This window comes from Pan paniscus, chromosome 2, assembly GCF_029289425.2.
Source record: "Pan paniscus chromosome 2, NHGRI_mPanPan1-v2.0_pri, whole genome shotgun sequence".
NCBI lineage: Eukaryota > Metazoa > Chordata > Mammalia > Primates > Hominidae > Pan > Pan paniscus.
Window position 1 is genome coordinate 66,171,737 of NC_085926.1, and position 18,463 is coordinate 66,190,199.

The following is an 18,463-nucleotide window of genomic DNA, read 5'->3' on the forward strand; positions in this document are numbered from 1 at the left end:
CTTTGTCCATGCGCCCCACCCCCCTTTTGGCCATGTTTTATTGAAATTATTTATATGTATTTGCGGGTTCTTTGAAGCCAGGGCATCATCTTAGTCTTCTTTATCATGGAGTGGCTTGTGTGGTATCTGGCTCCATATGTATTTCTTGAACTGAATTAGATAAGTTTGAAGGGACACTGGGTGGAAAAATATGTTGGCCCAAGTTACAGACAGCTTTATACATAAGAAGCATTCAAATGTTCAGTGAATGAAGAAATGGAAGTCAGATGATATTGTTTTGTAAATCTTGTCAGTTTTGGTAGAAAAATAACTTCAGGTTATGAATCCTTTGTTTTTGTAACCATACCCTTTGTTGTAATGCATCGGTATGAAGCATTGTTACTTCCTAGCTTTAGAGGCAATATGCCCGTGTTAGCTGACTTCATGACATCTAAAATCACATCACATGGTGTCTTTGTCCCACTTGTCATGGGGTGCTCGGGCTTATATCTGTTCTGTGCCCAGTCTGCTCTTGCCAAGGCTAATTCCCTTGGAGTAGGAGTTGGCAAGCTGTCACCTGTTTTTGTAAATATAGTTTTATTGGAACATAGGCAAACTATTAATTTATATATTATTATGTATAGATGCTTTTGTGCTAAAACAGCATAGTTGAACAATTGTGACAGAGACCATGTGGCTTGCAAACTGTAAAATATTTCCTATTTGGTCTTTTACATTATAAATTTGCTGTAGAGCCTTGCCTTAGAACCATTTAATTTTGGACAGGCAAAACCTTATGTGATATCCAAATTGAGTACTGATCTCTGATTAGGAATCAGGAGAATACAGATCATAAAGGGCAAACCTCTTTGAGTTGTGTACTCTATTTGGTGGAATGGTTTTCTTACATTTCTTGCAGGCTGGTCTTGAACTCCAGGGCTCAAGCTACCTTGCTGTCTCGGCCTCCCGAGTGCCATAACTTTCATGTTCAAGGTTACATATGTGAAATCTAAGTTGCAGAAAAAGTTTGTATATTTGCAGACTGCTAGGTGCATAGCGGCTTAAATACAGGACTTTCATTAAAATGTTTAAAATATTTTTACACATCTCCCTCCCTGTACCTTGCCACCCCTTCTCCAACCTTGCCTTCTTTCCTTTTGTGGGCAGAGTTCCTTTGGGTTTGACTAATTCTTTATTGTTTCTATTTCTGAAAATAAGTAAATTACCTTAATATAGGGTAAGGTAAAATCCTGGCAGTGTGGATTTGAGATGACATATACCCGGCCTCAGCATGTCACCAAGGGTGATATTAGAATCATATATTGGCTGGTAGCTGTGAGGATGACTCACATCTGCTGGAATGCTGGAGGAGAGTGTTTGAGAGTGCTGGGAGTCCCTTTTCAGTTGCTGCATGATCAAGAGGTCTAGGGGCTGGAGTTGGTGAGGGATGGAAGGGTGGGTACCAGCTGATGGTCAGCTTGCCTCTACGGATGTATGCATTACTTCCAGTAAAGCAGAGGTTCCTCTGGTTCAGTTTTCATCACACATGTTTGAAATGTCATGTGCCAGTTGCAGTTCTGGGTGTTGGGGATTCGAAATGAGTAAATGTGCTTCTTGCCGTTGGGAGGCTTGTAGACAGATGTTCTTGGAACATCTGGCGGGAGGTGGGAGGATCTATATAGGACAAGCCAGGAAAGGTTCTGGGCTGACAAAACAATGTACATGCTTTAAGGGTCCAAGAGTTTTAGGTTAAAAAAAAAAAAAAAACGAAACTTTTTGACATCTTGCAGTAAGCCTACATATTATACCTTTGTACTACAATTTTTACTTACCAAAAAATTTCAATTTTTATAGCAATTATTTACTTTTTAGGATATAATCAAATTTGTCTTTTAGGTTGCCTGCCTGATTCGAGTTCCATCTGAAGTGGTTAAGCAGAGGGCACAGGTATCTGCTTCTACAAGAACATTTCAGATTTTCTCTAATATCTTATATGAAGAGGTGAGATGGGTTTTTTAAGCTCTTCTTTTCTTTACTAAGATTTTATAGTAGCTAATATGAACACTGTGGATTTCATCCTAAGAGCCTTAGAGAAAACTTTAGAGCTAAATTTAATGTCCAGTTATAGTAAATTTTTGCTACGATTATCTTTGCCTTTTATTTGTTTTTGAATATTTTCATTTACATGTTTTTCAAATTTCTGAGCATAACATTGAGTGTCCTGAATTGTAATCTTCCTGCAGTTCTTTTACAAATTTTAAATATGTAAAATGAAGAAAGATATTATATTAAAACATCAGTATAGTATTTTAGGTCCATGGAAGAGATTTAGTACTGGACTGATAACAGTGACCAATGTCATAACGTTTATACCAAAATGTAGCTTCTTTTACTGATGTATTTGAAGCTGTCAGTCAGAAATTATTCTTCCTGACCATGTGACTGGAGAGCATTTAGCTGCTTTCCTTTATTGTTTTTATGGAAGCCTTTTTTTAAAAAAGACATGAGAATCAGTCACATGGGAATTTTCAATGAGTCTTGATTTTAGAAAAGTTATTTGTAATGGTGTGTTACCTAGGTGAGGAGACATTGAATATCTAATTGTACAAATGAGATGAAGCTAGTATAACTTCCCCGTTGAACTATGTGGATGGTTAATCCAGGGTTGTCCGGAAATATTGACCACTACTTTGAGAGATTATGAATGAATTTCTGATGTTTGAGGCTATAAATATAATTGTTTTTATACAAAAGGATAATTGGCATTTGTATGCATTTGCTTTTGGAAATGTATTTAAAGCATCTCAAATGTTCTTTTCAAGAGAAGACATGTTAGAGCAATTAAGTACTATATAATTAATATTTAGTAGAATAACAGCAACTAAAACTAAGTAAATATGTAGTCAGTTTTATTGTTAGAGATGTTCCTATTTCAAAGACAGCTAATCTGAGCTCCGTTAGGAGCTAGTTATAGAGGTATATAAGTTATATAAGGTATAGTTATGTACCTTAGGACAGTTTAGAATCATTAACCTCTTAGAGAAGTGTGGCAATTGTGAATGTTCTAGAACTCAAACAAGAGCAGGTAGATCTGCTGTATACAGAATGTCCTTCAGAAATCTCTGCCATTCTTTCTGAACTCTCGGCTGTGTGTTTGTTTCAGGGTATCCAAGGGTTGTATCGAGGCTATAAAAGCACAGTTTTAAGAGAGGTAAGTCACTTACTTTCCAATATTGAAGTACGAAAGAATGATGTCCTTTGTTCAGTAAATTTATACTACTTAACAATTAGAAATATATTTGGAGAAACTTGGTTTAAAAAATCAAAAAGGGAAATTATCGTCACTCTTCTGTTAAATTTTCTGAGTTTTTATATTTAAAAGAATGATTAGAATGGGTTTGCCGGAAGAGCAATTTCAGTGGTCAGAATGACCCATGTTGTTACTGACTTGTTATTCTAGGGTGGCTAAATGTCTCTTATAGTTGAAGTATTTTTTGTTTGTTTGTTTTTTTGAAATGCAGTCTCGCTCTGTCGCCCAGGCTGGAGTGCAGTGGCGCGATCTCGGCTCACTGCAACCTCCGCCTCCCAGGTTCACGCCATTCTTCTGCGTCAGCCTCCCGAGTAGCTGGGACCATGGGTGCCCACCAGCACGCCCAGCTAATTTTTTGTATTTTTAGTAGAGACGGGGTTTCACCGTGTTAGCCAGGATGGTCTCAATCTCCTGACCTCATGATCCTCCCGCCTCGGCCTCCCAAAGTGCTGGGATTACAGGCGTGAGTTGCCGCGCCCGGCCTCTTATAGTTGAAGTATTAAGAAGTAACTTCGGGTCAGGCGTGGTAGCTCACGCCTGTAATCCCAACAGTTTGGGAGGCCGAGGCAGAAAGATCACCTGAGGCGAGTTCGAAACCAACCTGGCCAACATGACGAAACCTCGTCTCTACTAAAAATATAAAAATTAGCCAAGTGGTGGGCACCTGTAATCCCAGTTACTCGGGAGGCTGAGGCAGGAGAATTGCTTGAACTTGGGAGGTGGAGGTTGCAGTGAGCCAAGATCGTGCCACTGGATTCCAGCCTGGGCAACAGGGCAACAAGAGCGACTCTGTCTCCAAAAAAAAAGAAATAACTACTAAGGGTAAGATATCAAGTTTATTACTGAATTTTGAGGAACTAATGAAAAATTGGTAATGAAATAAGCATTCTAAGACAGGGACCCCAACCCCAGGGCCGTGGACGCGTACTGGTCCGTGGCCTGGTACTAGTCTGTGGCCTGTTAGGAACTGAGCCACACAGCAGGAGGTGAGCAGCAGGTGAGTGAGCATTACCACCTGAGCTCTGCCTCCTGTCAGATCAGCAGCAGCATCAGATTCTCATAGGAACACGAACCCTATTATGAACTGCGCATGTGAGGGATTTAGGTTGTGTGTTCCTTATGAGAATCTAATGCATGATGATCAGAGGTGGAACATCTTAGGTGGAACAGTTTCATCCTGAAACTGTCCATCCTGAAACCACTGGTCCATGGAAAATTTTCTTCCACAAAACCTGTCCCTGGTGCCAAAAAGGTTGGGGACCGCTGGTTTAAGAGGTGGATGTCTCAGAAGTCTGTATCAGGCAGTGAGCCCTTGGCTTCTTGATAACAAAATATGAGCTGGGAAGTTCAGTCTGGACTGGAGTCCTGGCACTGCAGGTGATTCACAGAGCAGTGTATCCCAGGGGAAGCCACTTCACCTCTCTTTGCCTTCTAACTCTAAATTTCTGTGATTCAACACATGGGAAATTTTCTTTTGTTCTGTTTGGTTGAAAGAGCAAAAGTTTACCATCATTAAGTAGTTTCAGTATATTACTGCAAGAACATGGTATGGGCCAGGCATGGTGATTCAAGCCTGTAATCCCAGCATTTTGGTAGGTGGAGGTGGGTGGTTTGTTTGAGCCTAGGAGTTTAAGACCAGCCTGGGCAACATTGTGAGACCCTGTCTCTATAACATACGAAAACTAGCTGGGCATGGTGGTGCCTGTAATCCCAGCTACTTGGGAGGCCGAGGTGGGAGGACTGCTTGAGCCTGGGAGGTCGAGGCTGCAGTGAGCTGTGATTGTGCCACTGCACTCCAGCCTGGGTGACAGAGACCCTGTCTCAAAAAAGAAAAAAAATAAAAACAAAAAGAAGCATGTTATAATCTTTGCTTCACATAGAACAGACTATCTTGAAAAAGTTAGTTTTTTCTAAGTTCAAAAGTTCGTTTTCAGATAGGTGAGGTATAAGAGAAGTCTGGTTTGGGACACAATTCTCTGTTAAAGAAAATATAAGTGAGAAGCTGCATACATCTGCTCTGCATCTGCGTTTTCTATTTGGAGGTTCTGGTATACTGAAACATAATAGTTAAATATTGCCGTATTTGACCGAATACTGAAATTCATTGAAATGCCAAATTTTATTCTCAGGTAGTTTTTTGTTTTTAACTAGAGATAACAATCTTCTTTATGACATACCAACACTGTTACTTGTGACTTAAAGCTTTGGTTTTCATAGCAACCTAGTTGGTGTAGATCTTTGAAGAACTTCTTTTTAAGGCAAACTTAATGTTTCAAAATTAGTTAATTGTGTGGAGATGACTTGTGCCTTTCAGAAATAGCACCCATACTGTATATTCACTCTGTACTTAGTTTCTGACTCACTAAACATGTGTTCCTTACTCAGATTTCACCTGGGTGCAGGACAAAGAGAGGCAATAAGCCTTTTTTATTTTTCTGAGAGATGCTGAATAAATGAATATTTACATGCCGGAGAATACTGGTTTTACATACAAACAGATAAAACACATGGTCGCAACTGCTTTCTGTTCTTTAAAAAATTTGTTTTGACATATGTCATGCTAGTCATTAATTTCTAGCCTGCAATCCTTGAAAGTAGTGTGACCTCACTGAGATGACTTTGTTTACTCAAAATGGCAGCGTTTTGTTGGAAATTTAATTGAGGTCTTCTGCATTATGCATATTTATAAAAGATCCTTCAGAGTTGATTTTAGTTGAGGTATTGCTTTTGTACAGATTCTGTGATAGAATGAGAGAAGAATTATTGCCGAATGAAACATAGCTTCTTCTCAAAATGAGAAGAATAAGAAGTGATACATCTGCTTTAAGCAGAATTTTATGCATTATAAATAGTTTAGATTCTTACTTTATTCTGGCACCAATATAAAATCTTTTTGCCAAGAGCGTGTTTGTTGTTTCAATAAGAAAATACATCAAAATCTTAGTGAGAATCACCTGGAAACGTATACATTTATTCTGTATGCAATTTTTTCTTTAAACTGGTTTTATCTCCCTAGCAGTTGCCCATTAGAATGAGATTGAAGTTTGAGTCCGTGCATTATAAGATAGATTCTGTGTTCTTTAGATTGTGTGAATGTTGTCACACTTTTTTTTTTTTTTTTTTTTTTTTTTACTGCATTTGATGTTTGTGGAGATTCCATGTTTATCCCTTACATTCTCTGAAATTATTTTAGTTACTGTGAATTTTAGATGGAGTCTAAGCAAGGTCAGCAGATTACACTACCTCATCCTTTTAGTGTTCATTTTTCTCATGATCTTTGCCAAATGAGATGTGGTCAAGCATGCTGGTGCAGTGATATTACTGCAGTAAGATGAAAGTGGGGAGCAAAATCATAGATGCTTTCATATCCAGGATGATTTGAGATGCTATTGGCCTGAAAATTTTATGGAGAGCAGCCTCATACTCTTGGACGTGAATTAGAAGGAGTTTTTATAGAGGAAGAAAGCAGAGTAAAGCAGATTGTTTCAAAAGAAGTGGGAATTAGTTAAACTTAGCAGATGTCTTTTGTCCACAAATTTCACTCAGCTGTCCTTTCTGGAGTGCCTACTGGGTCTTGGGGCACTACAAGGAACATTTCTGCCCTGAAGGGTTCACTTTCTGGCGGGGAAACAAACAGGGAAGTAGACACTTTACAGTGCAGTGTCATAAAGCACTGTAATGATAAGTATATACAAGATGCAGCTGGGGTTACAGACGAAGCAATGCTTGAGTGGTGCTCAGTTAGCATAAAACGATTCTTAATTGTTGAAGGAGTGGCAGTTAGAAGTAGTTAAGGTTATAGGCAGATAGAACAGCAAGAGCAAAGCCATAAGGGTGTGAAAGTACATGTGTGTAGCTTGCTTATTGAAGCAGAATTGGGGTTTTCATGACCATAGAAGAGAGTGCAAGCCAAGGGAGGGCCTTCAAGAGAGCACAAAGTGGGGTGTTTGCCTGGAGGAGAAGTTGAACCTCTTGCCCTCAGCTGTTTGCCAGGGACTGGAGTGGAGAGTTTGGGAAAAGCCCTTGAAAGAGCCTGACATGTGTCCCCTGGAGTCTGGAGGATAACTTGCTGGTATCTGACTCCTGTCTGCAGAAACCTGAAGGTGAGAAGCTGGTTGGAGCTGTCCCAATGGCAAGATGTAGCCATTTTAATAACAAATAACTTCTGGTTTCTTTTCGGTAGATGCTAGTAAAGAGATTTGAGATAGGTGAGGGTTATTCTCCCCACCCTAATTTTGCTGTAAGCAGTCAACATGCCAAACAAGTAATTCAATCTGTTCAGTAAGTTCATTGAAGCCCCCCGTCTTTAGGTGCAAAAATCATCACTCTTAGTAGTTTATTCAAAAGTGGATATAGCAGCTTTTCAGACTTGTTTTCCCTTAATAGCCATGTTAGGCAGTGGGGATTCCCCTAAATCCAGTGGCTGGAAACGGGAACCTTCAGGGATCAAGCGTCAAGGACTGCCCTCCAAAGTCTCCTTCCCAGTTCTGCTGTCTGCCTACTCAGTGCCTTTCCCCCAAACACTCATGTTATATAAGTCTCCTTAGTGTTTTTCCAGAGACACTCTATCCTAGATCTTCTGTATTTTTTGTTGCTGCTTTCTAACCTACTTTGTTTTGGAGATCATTTATATCACTTCATTAAGAGCACTATCTTTTATAATGATTGCATAGTAGTCCATTGTATAAACAAACCATTGTTTATTTAACATTTCCCAGTTGGTGGACATTACAGACATGCTGCAGTGAGTGATACTGTTCCTGTGTTATTTTATACATGGTTGAATGTTTGCAGGTTACATACCAAAAGTAGAATTACTTCGTGAAAAGTATGGGCATTTGTAATTTTGGTAGATAATGCCAACTTGCTCTTTAGGGAAGTACCAATTGACACTTGCCAACAATGTAGGAGCCTTCTGTTTTCCCCTGCCTCACCTATGGACTAGCAGTCTTAAAGACAAAACATGATGTCATTGTAGTTCTAATTTTAATTACAAGTAAGACTGGACATAATAACATATATCTGAGAACAGTTTTATTTACTTTCCTGTGAACTGATGATTTGAAACTTCCCCCAAGTTCTTGTGAGCATTAAATGAGGGGATCCAGGCGAAGTGCTTTCTGTAGTGCCTGTCACACAGTATGTGCTCAGGAAATGTTAACTAGAATGATTAGTACTCTGGTAACTGAAAGAGCTTTAACAGTGAAGGACACCTGATATGGTTTGGCTCTGTGTCCCCACCTAAATCTCATCTTGAATTGTAATCCCCACGTGGCAGGGGAGGGACCTGATGGGAGGTGATTGGATAGGTGGTTTCCCTCATGCTCTTGAGACTGAGAGAGTTCTCACAAGAGCTGATGGTTTTAAAAGTGTTTGCAGTTCCCCCTTTGTGCTCTCTCTCCCCTTCTGCCATGTAAGATGTGCCTTGCTTTCCCTTTGCCTTCTGCCATGATTGTAAGTTGCCTGAGGCTCCCCAGCCATGCAAACTGTGAGCCAAACCTCTTTCCTTTATAAATTACTCAGTCTCAGGTAGTATCTTTATAGCAGTGTGAGAATGGACTGATAAAACACCTAAGTGTGGAATGCAGCTCTGTCCCTTACCAGCCATCTGCTCCTGACAAGTTTACTTAATCTGAGTCCAGGTTTGCCCATTTGTGCTAGGAACTTTGCATAGACTCTTCTGGTTGATACCTTTATACCTTTAGAGCAGTTCTAAAAGGCGGCTGTGATAGCAGTATAGCCTGCTAGGAGATTCGGAAATTAAACCTGCCTTTAGGTTGTTAGGTTCTTTAACAGGGCTGCAACCTTGATATGTCTGCATTCAGACATGTTGATGACTAACAATTGCTGTGTTTGAATGAGAGGCCAGACAACTGTTACTGCTTGTAAAGCTCTTCAGCTATAATGAGAGTGTTGTATCCAAATGTCTTATTGAGAGGCATCTGTATAATAGTAAAAAAATTGCAACCTGCAATTGATTTTGTATTCACTGGCTACTTATGTAGGAAAAACAGCATATTGGTATAAAAAGTAAAGTGACCCTAATTGATGATTGAGCTGATCAAGATTCCTAATGGAAGTGTGTTGGGAAAATTCCATGATTGTTCATTTTTGGCTTATTCTTATGGAGATTGCACCACTTGGATGTTTTCCACTGAAAAATGTTACCTAAGCAACTATCGCCAGAACTTCTGTTGCATCTTTACTGTCCTTAAGGCTCTATGTACTCTTTCCTGCTTATCATGATTGTAAAAGAGAAAAAAAATAGTCCTAGCTCATAAGGGAGAATTTTCCCCCTTCTTGTATCAGTGCTGTATATCTGTCTCTGTGTATGTTTGTGTGAAATTGTTTTCTTTGATTTACCTTGTTCTCTTTCAGTTTGTCCTTATAGTTGGGTTGTTCCTTATCTTTCCAGATAGCATGTAAGTCCTCTTGAAAACAGCCACTGGGTTTTTACCTCCTTGTAGGATGCACAGGCTCTAGCATAATACCTTCTACACAGTGAGCACTCAGTGAATACTTGTCGTTTTTCACTGCTTTAAGTTTGACTTATTTTTGTTCAGATGCTGCCTGACGTCATGATCATTTCAGAAAGGTGAGGGAGCTCTAAGGGGGCTTGGAGTTACGTAGGGTAGTGAATCAGGCTTTTGATATACTACATTACTATGATCTTTGCATGAGACGGGTGATGAAATACCAAAGGGTGTATACTTTTCTAAGATTCCAGTCTTCTTAAACCTTGAAAAAGTAGTTTTTATAAGTCTGGTTTTATTGGAAAAGCAGTAAGTGCTATAATTATTCATTTACTTTCTTCGTCTTAGCACTTCTACTGAAAAGGAAAAAAAAAGATTCAAAATCTTTCCAAACTTGTAATGTGAAATTGTTTTTCAGTTAAAATCCAATGCAAACATATTGAACCCTATTTTAATCCTACATAATTCATTTTATTAACTATGACCAAATAGAACATCTGTTAAAATTCCATAATGCTGGCTTCATGGGAAAAGAAAAAAATCCCTGTTTGCTCTTGGAAGTTGTCCATTGTTTTATTATTCAGGCTTTCAGTAAATGTGTAATGAGACATTCTTTTTGATGGAAATATTAAACAAATGAAAATGAAATTTCCTCTTTTATCATAGAGGTTTATAAAATGAGTCACTTAATTGCATTTACATTATTATAACTTTACTGTAGAGATGTTCTATGAAGAATGAGTGCTGGTTCATTTGATTCATTCTTTAATTCAAGAACCTAAAAATATTACTCCTCAAACCTGGACTTTAGCCTTTAGTTTTTCATCATCTCTTAAATAAGCAAACATTTTTAGGAAGAACAATTGAGTAAAATTATCTTAATGTGGAAGTATTACTCTAGCCCTTCAGTGCATAGTTTCTCATGTTTCGTTTACATGAAACCAGCTGCTATTTACTTTTTTCATTCTTTGGACAAATTTCATTTGTGCTGTGAAGTGACTTGAAAATGCTACATATTTCCATTGTTGCATGTTGGCCATGTTGTCCTGAAGGGGCACCAGTTCCTGTGTGTATGGTTTATGGGATGTAAATGCAATAATATGATGCTTCACTGTAAACACATTGGAAGCTATTGGATACAGGTGGAAATTATCTGTTAATTCTTTATTTAAACGTTGTGACCATAAACCATAGTGTTGAAGTAGCTCTTTGTTGTTGTTCCTTTGTGGTTTTCATCCCGTGTGAAATGTCATCTTTCTTCATCTTCGTGGGTCCATTTGGATTGCATTTAGGCTGCAAATAACAGAAAATTTGACTACAGTGGTTTCACCAAAAAAGTTTTGTTTTTCCCTTTTGTAACAAGAAATCTGAAGATGATCATTCTAAGGCTGGTGTACTGGTTAGATGAGGGCAAGGAGAATCCAGTCTCTTTCATTTTGCCCGGCTAACTTTAATGGTCTGGCTAATTGACTCATGGTCACAAAATGGCTGTTATACTTTCAGGCATCATAGTTCTATTCCAGACATGAAGAAGGGGAAGGGCATGAGGCAGTACTAACTTTATCTGTCCTTTTGTTTATCTCGAAAACAAAAACTTTCCTGGGACAGATGGTATCTCAGGGCCTTTCTGAGTTGCGTGGGGATTGGGAAGTTGAGTATGTAGCTTTTCACTGTAGTAGATGAAGTCAGGCAAAGGGTGGGCTGGGGGCAGTGGGACTACCGTTACTGAGTCACCCCATAGGATCTGCCATATTCTGTCCCTTCAAACCCTTCCAGCTAAAGTTTCATCTCTTCAGAAAGAAGACCATTTCATACATCTCTAGCTTCAGCCCACATGTGGGCATCCAGCGTTGTTAAGATCCATGAGTAATTGTCTGTACCACTATTTTTTTTTGGTCATTCTCCTCTGTAAATGGAAATGTCTGTTCGTTTTCTTTTTCTGCCACCTTTGTTCTTTTGGGCACTAGTGTAGAAACTCATCTTTAAAAATTATTTGGTGGTCTCACTGAAATTGAAGACATGAATTTACTTCTGATTTATTTACTTTTATATATAGTTTTGATTTTAAAGTTAAAATCTCAGAATACCTCTTATATTGATATATTCATATGTAAACACCTAAAAAATGTGTGTCATTTTAGATGGAAATAAACTGTTTACATTTACCAAGTACTTAGAATGTTCCAGTCACTGTGCTAAGTTGTTTACATACATTATTTCACATAATCCTCACAGTAGCCCAAAATGCGATCCCTACTTGACAGAAACTAAAGCTTGGTAAGTTTGTGGTTGGCCCAGGGTCTCATACCAGTAAGGGAGAGATCAGAGGACTCCAGAATCCATGAACTTAACCTTTATGGTGAGCTGTGTATTTTACATTTTATAAACAGATAAATTTTTTCTGGGGAGGAAAATATATATTTAAAATGAGTAATCCATATTTATATCTGTAGGCTTTAAGCCTTTAGATAGGCGTTAGTGCCAGGAGTTTGGGGAAACTGGAAGTCTACATGATATTAAAAATAAATTAATTAGAGGAAATAAGCAAATGTAAGGAATCTGTGTTGATGGAAGTGTTCATGAAGAACTGTGGCTTGTAAGTGCATATTATCACATGTTTGCGTGATTTTCCTTTATCTAGGTGTTAGTTTACATGCCCCTTCTCTGAGGGACCTCCTGTGATCACTCCAGCTAAAATAGACGTACCCCGACCCTGATCACTCACCTGTTACCTTTGCATGCACTGATGATTGAAATTACCTTTATTTCTTGTTCAAAAATTAATTACTGCTGCAAACGGACAATTTGACTTCCTCTCTTCCTATTTGAATACCCTTTATTTGTTTCTCTTGCCTAATTGCCCTGGCCAGAACTTCCAACACTATGTTGAATAGGAGTGGTGAGAGAGGGCATCGCTGTCTTGTGCCAGTTTTCAAAGAGAGTGCTTCCAGTTTTTGCCCATTCAGTATGATATTGGCTGTGGGTTTGTCATAGATAGCTCTTATTATTTTGAGATACGTCCCATCAACACCTAATTTATTGAGAGTTTTTAGCATGAAGGGTTGTTGAATTTTGTCAAAGACCTTTTCTGCATCTATTGAGATAACCATGTGGTTTTTGTCTTTGGTTCTGTTTATATGCTGGATTACATTTATTGATTTGCGTGTACTGGACCAGCCTTGCATCCCAGGGATGAAGCCCACTTGATCATGGTGGATAAGCTTTTTGATGTGCTGCTGGATTTGGTTTGCCAGTATTTTATTGAGGATTTTTGCATCAATGTTCATCAAGGATATTGGTCTAAAATTATCTTTTTTGGTTGTGTCTCCGCCCGGCTTTGGTAGCAGGATGATGCTGGCCTCATAAAATGAGTTAGGGAGGATTCCCTTTTTCTATTGATTGGAATAGTTTCAGAAGGAATGGTACCAGTTCCTCCTTGTACCTCTGGTAGTATTCGGCTGTGAATCCATCTGGTCCTGGACTCTTTTTGGTTGGTAAGCTATTGATTATTGCCACAATTTCAGATCCTGTTATTGGTCGACATGATTGTATATCTAGAAAACCCCATTGTCTCAGCCCAAAGTCTCCTTAAGCTGATAAGCAACTTCAGCAAAGTTTCAGGATACAAAATCAATGTACAAAAATCACAAGCATTCTTATACACCAATAACAGAGAAACAGAGAGCGAAATCATGAGAGAACTCCCATTCACAGTTGCTTCAAAGAGAATAAAATACTTAGGAATCCAGCTTACAAGGGATGTGAAGGACCTCTTCAAGGAGAACTACAAACCACCACTCAATGAAATAAAAGAGGATACAAACAAATGGAATAACATTCCATGCTCATGGGTAGGAAGAATCAATATCGTGAAAATGGCCATACTGCCCAAGGTAATTTATAGATTCAATGCAATCCCCATCAAGCTACCAATGACTTTTTTCACAGAATTGGAAAAAACTACTTTAAAGTTCATATGGAACCAAAAAAGAGCCCGCATCGCCAAGTCAATCCTAAGCCAAAAGAACAAAGCTGGAGGCATCACACTACCTGACTTCAAACTATACTACGAGGCTTCAGTAACCAAAACAGCATGCTGCTGGTACCAAAACAGAGATATAGATCAATGGAACAGAACAGAGCCCTCAGAAATAAGGCCGCATATCTACAACTATCTGATCTTTGACAAACCTGAGAAAAACAAGCAATGGGGAAAGGATTCCCTATTCAATAAATGGTGCTGGGAAAACTGGCTAGCCATATGTAGAAAGCTGAAACTGGATCCCTTCCTTACACCTTATACAAAAATTAATTCAAGATGGGTTAAAGACTTAAACGTTAGACCTAAAACCATAAAAACCCTAGAAGAAGACCTAGGCAATACCATTTGGGACATAGGCATGGGCAAGGACTTCATGTCTAAAACACCAAAAGTAATGGCAACAAAAGCCAAAATTGACAAATGGGATCTCATTAAACTAAAGAGCTTCTGCACAGCAAAAGAAACTACCATCAGAGTGAACAGGCAACCTACGAAATGGGAGAAAATTTTCGCAACCTACTCATCTGACAAAGGGCTAATATCCAGAATCTACAATGAACTCAAACAAATTTACAAGAAAAATACAAACAGCCCCATCAAAAAGTAGGCAAAGGATGTGAACAGACACTTCTCAAAAGAAGACATTTATGCAGCCAAAAGACACATGAAAAAATGCTCATCATCACTGGCCATCAGAGAAATGCAAATCAAAACCACAATGAGATACCATCTCACACCAGTTAGAATGGCAATCATTAAAAAGTCAGGAAACAACAGGTGCTGGAGAGGATGTGGAGAAATAGGAACACTTTTACACTGTTGGTGGGACTGTAAACTAGTTCAACCATTGTGGAAGTCAGTGTGGCGATTCCTCAGGGATCTAGAACTAGAAATACCATTTGACCCAGCCATCCCATTACTGGGTATATACCCAAAGGACTATAAATCATGCTGCTATAAAGACACATGCACACGTATGTTTATTGCGGCACTATTCACAATAGCAAAGACTTGGAACCAACCCAAATGTCCAACAATGATAGACTGGATTAAGAAAATGTGGCAGATATACACCATGGAATACTATGCAGCCATAAAAAAGGATGAGTTCATGTCCTTTGTAGGGACATGGATGAAATTGGAAATCATCATTCTCAGTAAACTATCGCAAGGACAAAAAACCAAACACTGCATGTTCTCACTCATAGATGGGAATTGAACAATGAGAACACATGGACACAGGAAGGGGAACATCACACTCTGGGGACGTTGTGGGGTGGGGGGCAGGAGGAGGGATAGCATTAGGAGATATACCTAATGCTAAATGACGAGTTAGTGGGTGCAGCACACCAGCATGGCACATGTATACATATGTAACTAACCTGCACATTGTGCACATGTACCCTAAAACTTAAAGTATAATAATAGTAAAAAAAAATTAATTACTGTTGTCTTCCCTTCACTAGAATGTATGCATCAGGAGGGCAGATGCCTCCCGTTTTGTTCCCTACTATTGATCTAACACCTAGAAGAGTGTGGCACATAGCACACTCAGAAAATATTTAACAAATCAATGACTTATTCACACTTGCTTCTCAAAAGCAGACCAGTTTTAAGTACTTAGGTATTTAAAATCTCCAGATATATTTAGCAAGAATTATGGAGTTCTCACTAAATTCCTAGGCAAGCTAATGGTTTTCTGCCAGATAAACTCTCTGTACTTCCATTGAGATTAATTTTCTTTTCTTATCATATTTACTGCTGTCTACAAATAGCTCTTATTTTAATTTTCTTTTCTAGTTACAGTTACTCCTGTAACTATTTCATATATTCAAAACAGTTTTTGAAGTGACACATGAAAATAATAAAACTTATGAAGAAGATCCTTCATTAGGTGTGTGCAAATTATCTCCAGTGAATATCTCCAGTGTGGGTCAAGAATTACCCTTGATGTTCGCATTACTGTATACTGTCTTATTGTCTGAATAAACACCATCTTATATGGAGTATTAAGAAACTATATATGTTAGAAAACTAAATTTGAAGTTCAAATCTAGTTTTTTAGATGTGTAATTAAAAAATAGCGATTGGAATCATTCAAAGGAAATTAAAACGTTTATCTGTGGGTTCGACTACCTGGCTACAGATTACTTTGGGATCACATAATGAAAATAGTTAAAATTTGAATACTAATTATGATTGTTAACTTTACATATATTTTCCTAATCCTTAAACTGTAAGACATTAGCCTGTTTGTACAGATCATAAGCAGAGGCTTAGAAAAATTAAGTAATACAACTAGGAGATGGCAGGACTGGAATTGGAGGTCAAGTTTGTATAATTCCAAAGCCTGTGATTCTTATTACACTTTGCCTCCTGTTTGTGTCTTGCAGATAAATTCACTGATAGAATTTTTCAGTAAATCCTAAGAAAATAATGTGATGGGGGATCTACAAGACTTGAACCAAATCTTGACCTGAGTGAGAGTGGAGCACAATTTCTGAGTGTTAGAGGATTCTGAAGGATAGAAATGGAACCGTTTATATGGGCAGAACACAATGAGATGCTTCTAAAATAGCCATTAATATTGATTTCAGCTTCCTTTTTCGTCTGGCCTTTGTGAGGGGTGCTTAAAAATGTTTTGACTGATTGTAGTCTTCTGTCCTTTTTTGTTCCCTGAGCTGCATCGTATGTTCTGAGAAACAGTAGAGTAGGTGGGAAAAGATTGATAATCTTTGGCCTTGAAGTGGTTTTGGTATACATAGCCAAGTAACTAGCAGATAATTTATTGACTAGTGGAGAAGCAGAAATTTTTGTGAGGATTTTTTTTTCCCTTTTTGAATATACTCTGCTTTTTGTTATTCAACCTGTCAGTGCAAAACTGACATTATAGAAGAACAAACTAGAGGGCGCACAATGCCTGTATTTTAAATGTTGGTGACAAAAACATCAGCATGAACTTGGAAGCTGCTTCCTGGCACTGTTTGGAAAAAAAAAAAAGTTCAAATTAGAAAATGTAAATTTAAGCATAATAGTGTTTTCCGATCAAGATACCTGAATGGATAAATTTATGTTATCTTTTGATACATATGTACATGGAGTTGTATTTATTTGGGTTCTAATTTTGTAAAACTTTTACCGTGGAAAAATTTAAAGACACACAAAAAAGATTACTAAAATGAATCCCTGTAGTCTCATCAATTACCAGCTCTTGAGCAATATTGTTCCATCTATACCAAACCCTGCTTCCCACATGTCTGTATGATATTGAAGCAAATACCAGACATTCTGATTTCATCCAGAAATACATCACTATGCATCTCTAAAAGATAACTGTAAATATGTATAATGTATCAAAAATGAGTGTCATAACAGGCAAATATTGTATTATATGTGTAAACTAAGAAAGTAAAATTCATAGAAGCAGAGAGTAGAACCATGGTTCTCGGGCGTTAGGGGGTGGGTAAATGGGGAGATGTTGGTCAAAGGGTACAACTTCTCAGTTATAGGATCAGCAGGTTCTGGGTATTTAAGGTACAGCATGAAAAGTGATGGATGTGTTAATTAATTTGTGGTAATCATTACACAATGTGTATCAAATCATCACATTGCTCACTTTAATATATATAATCTTTATTTGTCATTTATTTTAAAAAATGAATATCATAGTCTAGAAGTATTTCCCCAAAGCTATTTATCACTTACAAAGGGGAAAATAGTAATTTTATGGTTGGAAAGACTGGCAGTCGCTATTTTATCCAAGTGATCAAGATTAACATCACCACTAATAAGATTATATTAACATCATACATCTCTAATATAATGCACCAAGAAGGTCACAATGTCACTTCTTTGGTCTTCTTGCCAAAGATGCATAATCTCAATGTGATCATGAGAAAACATCACACAAACCCAAATTGAGAGACATTGTACAGAATTGTCAAAGTCATGATAAAGAAAGATGAAAGAACTGCCACAAATAAGAGAAGACTAAGGAGACACAACAAGTAAATGCAGTGTAGGATCCTGGATTTGATCCTGGAACAGAAAAGATTTTGGGAAAAACTGGTAACATTCAAAATCTGTAATTTAGCTATTAGCATTGCAGCAAAACTGGTAGCTGGTTTTGATAAGTGTACTCTAGTTAATTTATTAACATTAGAGAAGCCAGCATATATGTGAACTCTGCTATTTACACAACTTTTATGAAAGTTTGTTTTAAAAAAACAAACTAAAATGCCACATTTGGACATTGTATGAAATACTTGTTTTTAGAGTCATCTTCTAAAATAACGACAAGTTAAATTTAAAATGTAATTTCTTTTATTGTTAACTTGTATTAAAATAATATATGCAATTAGTAACAACCCAAATAATGTAGAAAGACTTAAGATGAAAAAGAACAGTCTCCTGCCCATCCCTCTCCATTCTGGTTCCACTCTCTAGAGGTAGCCTTTATTTTTTATTTTTTAAAATTTTAACTGTTTTATTTTTAGTTCTTATTTCATCGGTACTTTCAGATAATATATTTAAATGTCTGTTTTAAAATTTGTCAATAGATAAAGTTTGTTGAGTCTTTGGGATGGAAGATGTGATTAAGCTCACATTATGTTCTGTTCTTCCCCAACCCTGTCTCATCCTAGCATTCCAGTTATATAA

At 37.8% G+C, this 18,463-nt stretch overlaps 1 protein-coding gene across 5 annotated transcripts in view; it reads left to right on the top strand.

Moving 5' to 3' along the window:
• Positions 1 to 18,463, top strand: part of SLC25A26 (solute carrier family 25 member 26) — a 189,088-nt gene that overhangs the window by 69,675 nt on the left and 100,950 nt on the right. For all 5 annotated transcript variants that reach the window (XM_055110129.1, XM_055110127.1, XM_055110128.1 and 2 more), the window contains 2 exons: positions 1,876 to 1,980; positions 3,143 to 3,190. In XM_055110129.1, coding sequence (XP_054966104.1) covers positions 1,876 to 1,980; positions 3,143 to 3,190 — 153 coding nt within the window. The remainder of the gene's footprint in view (positions 1 to 1,875; positions 1,981 to 3,142; positions 3,191 to 18,463) is intronic.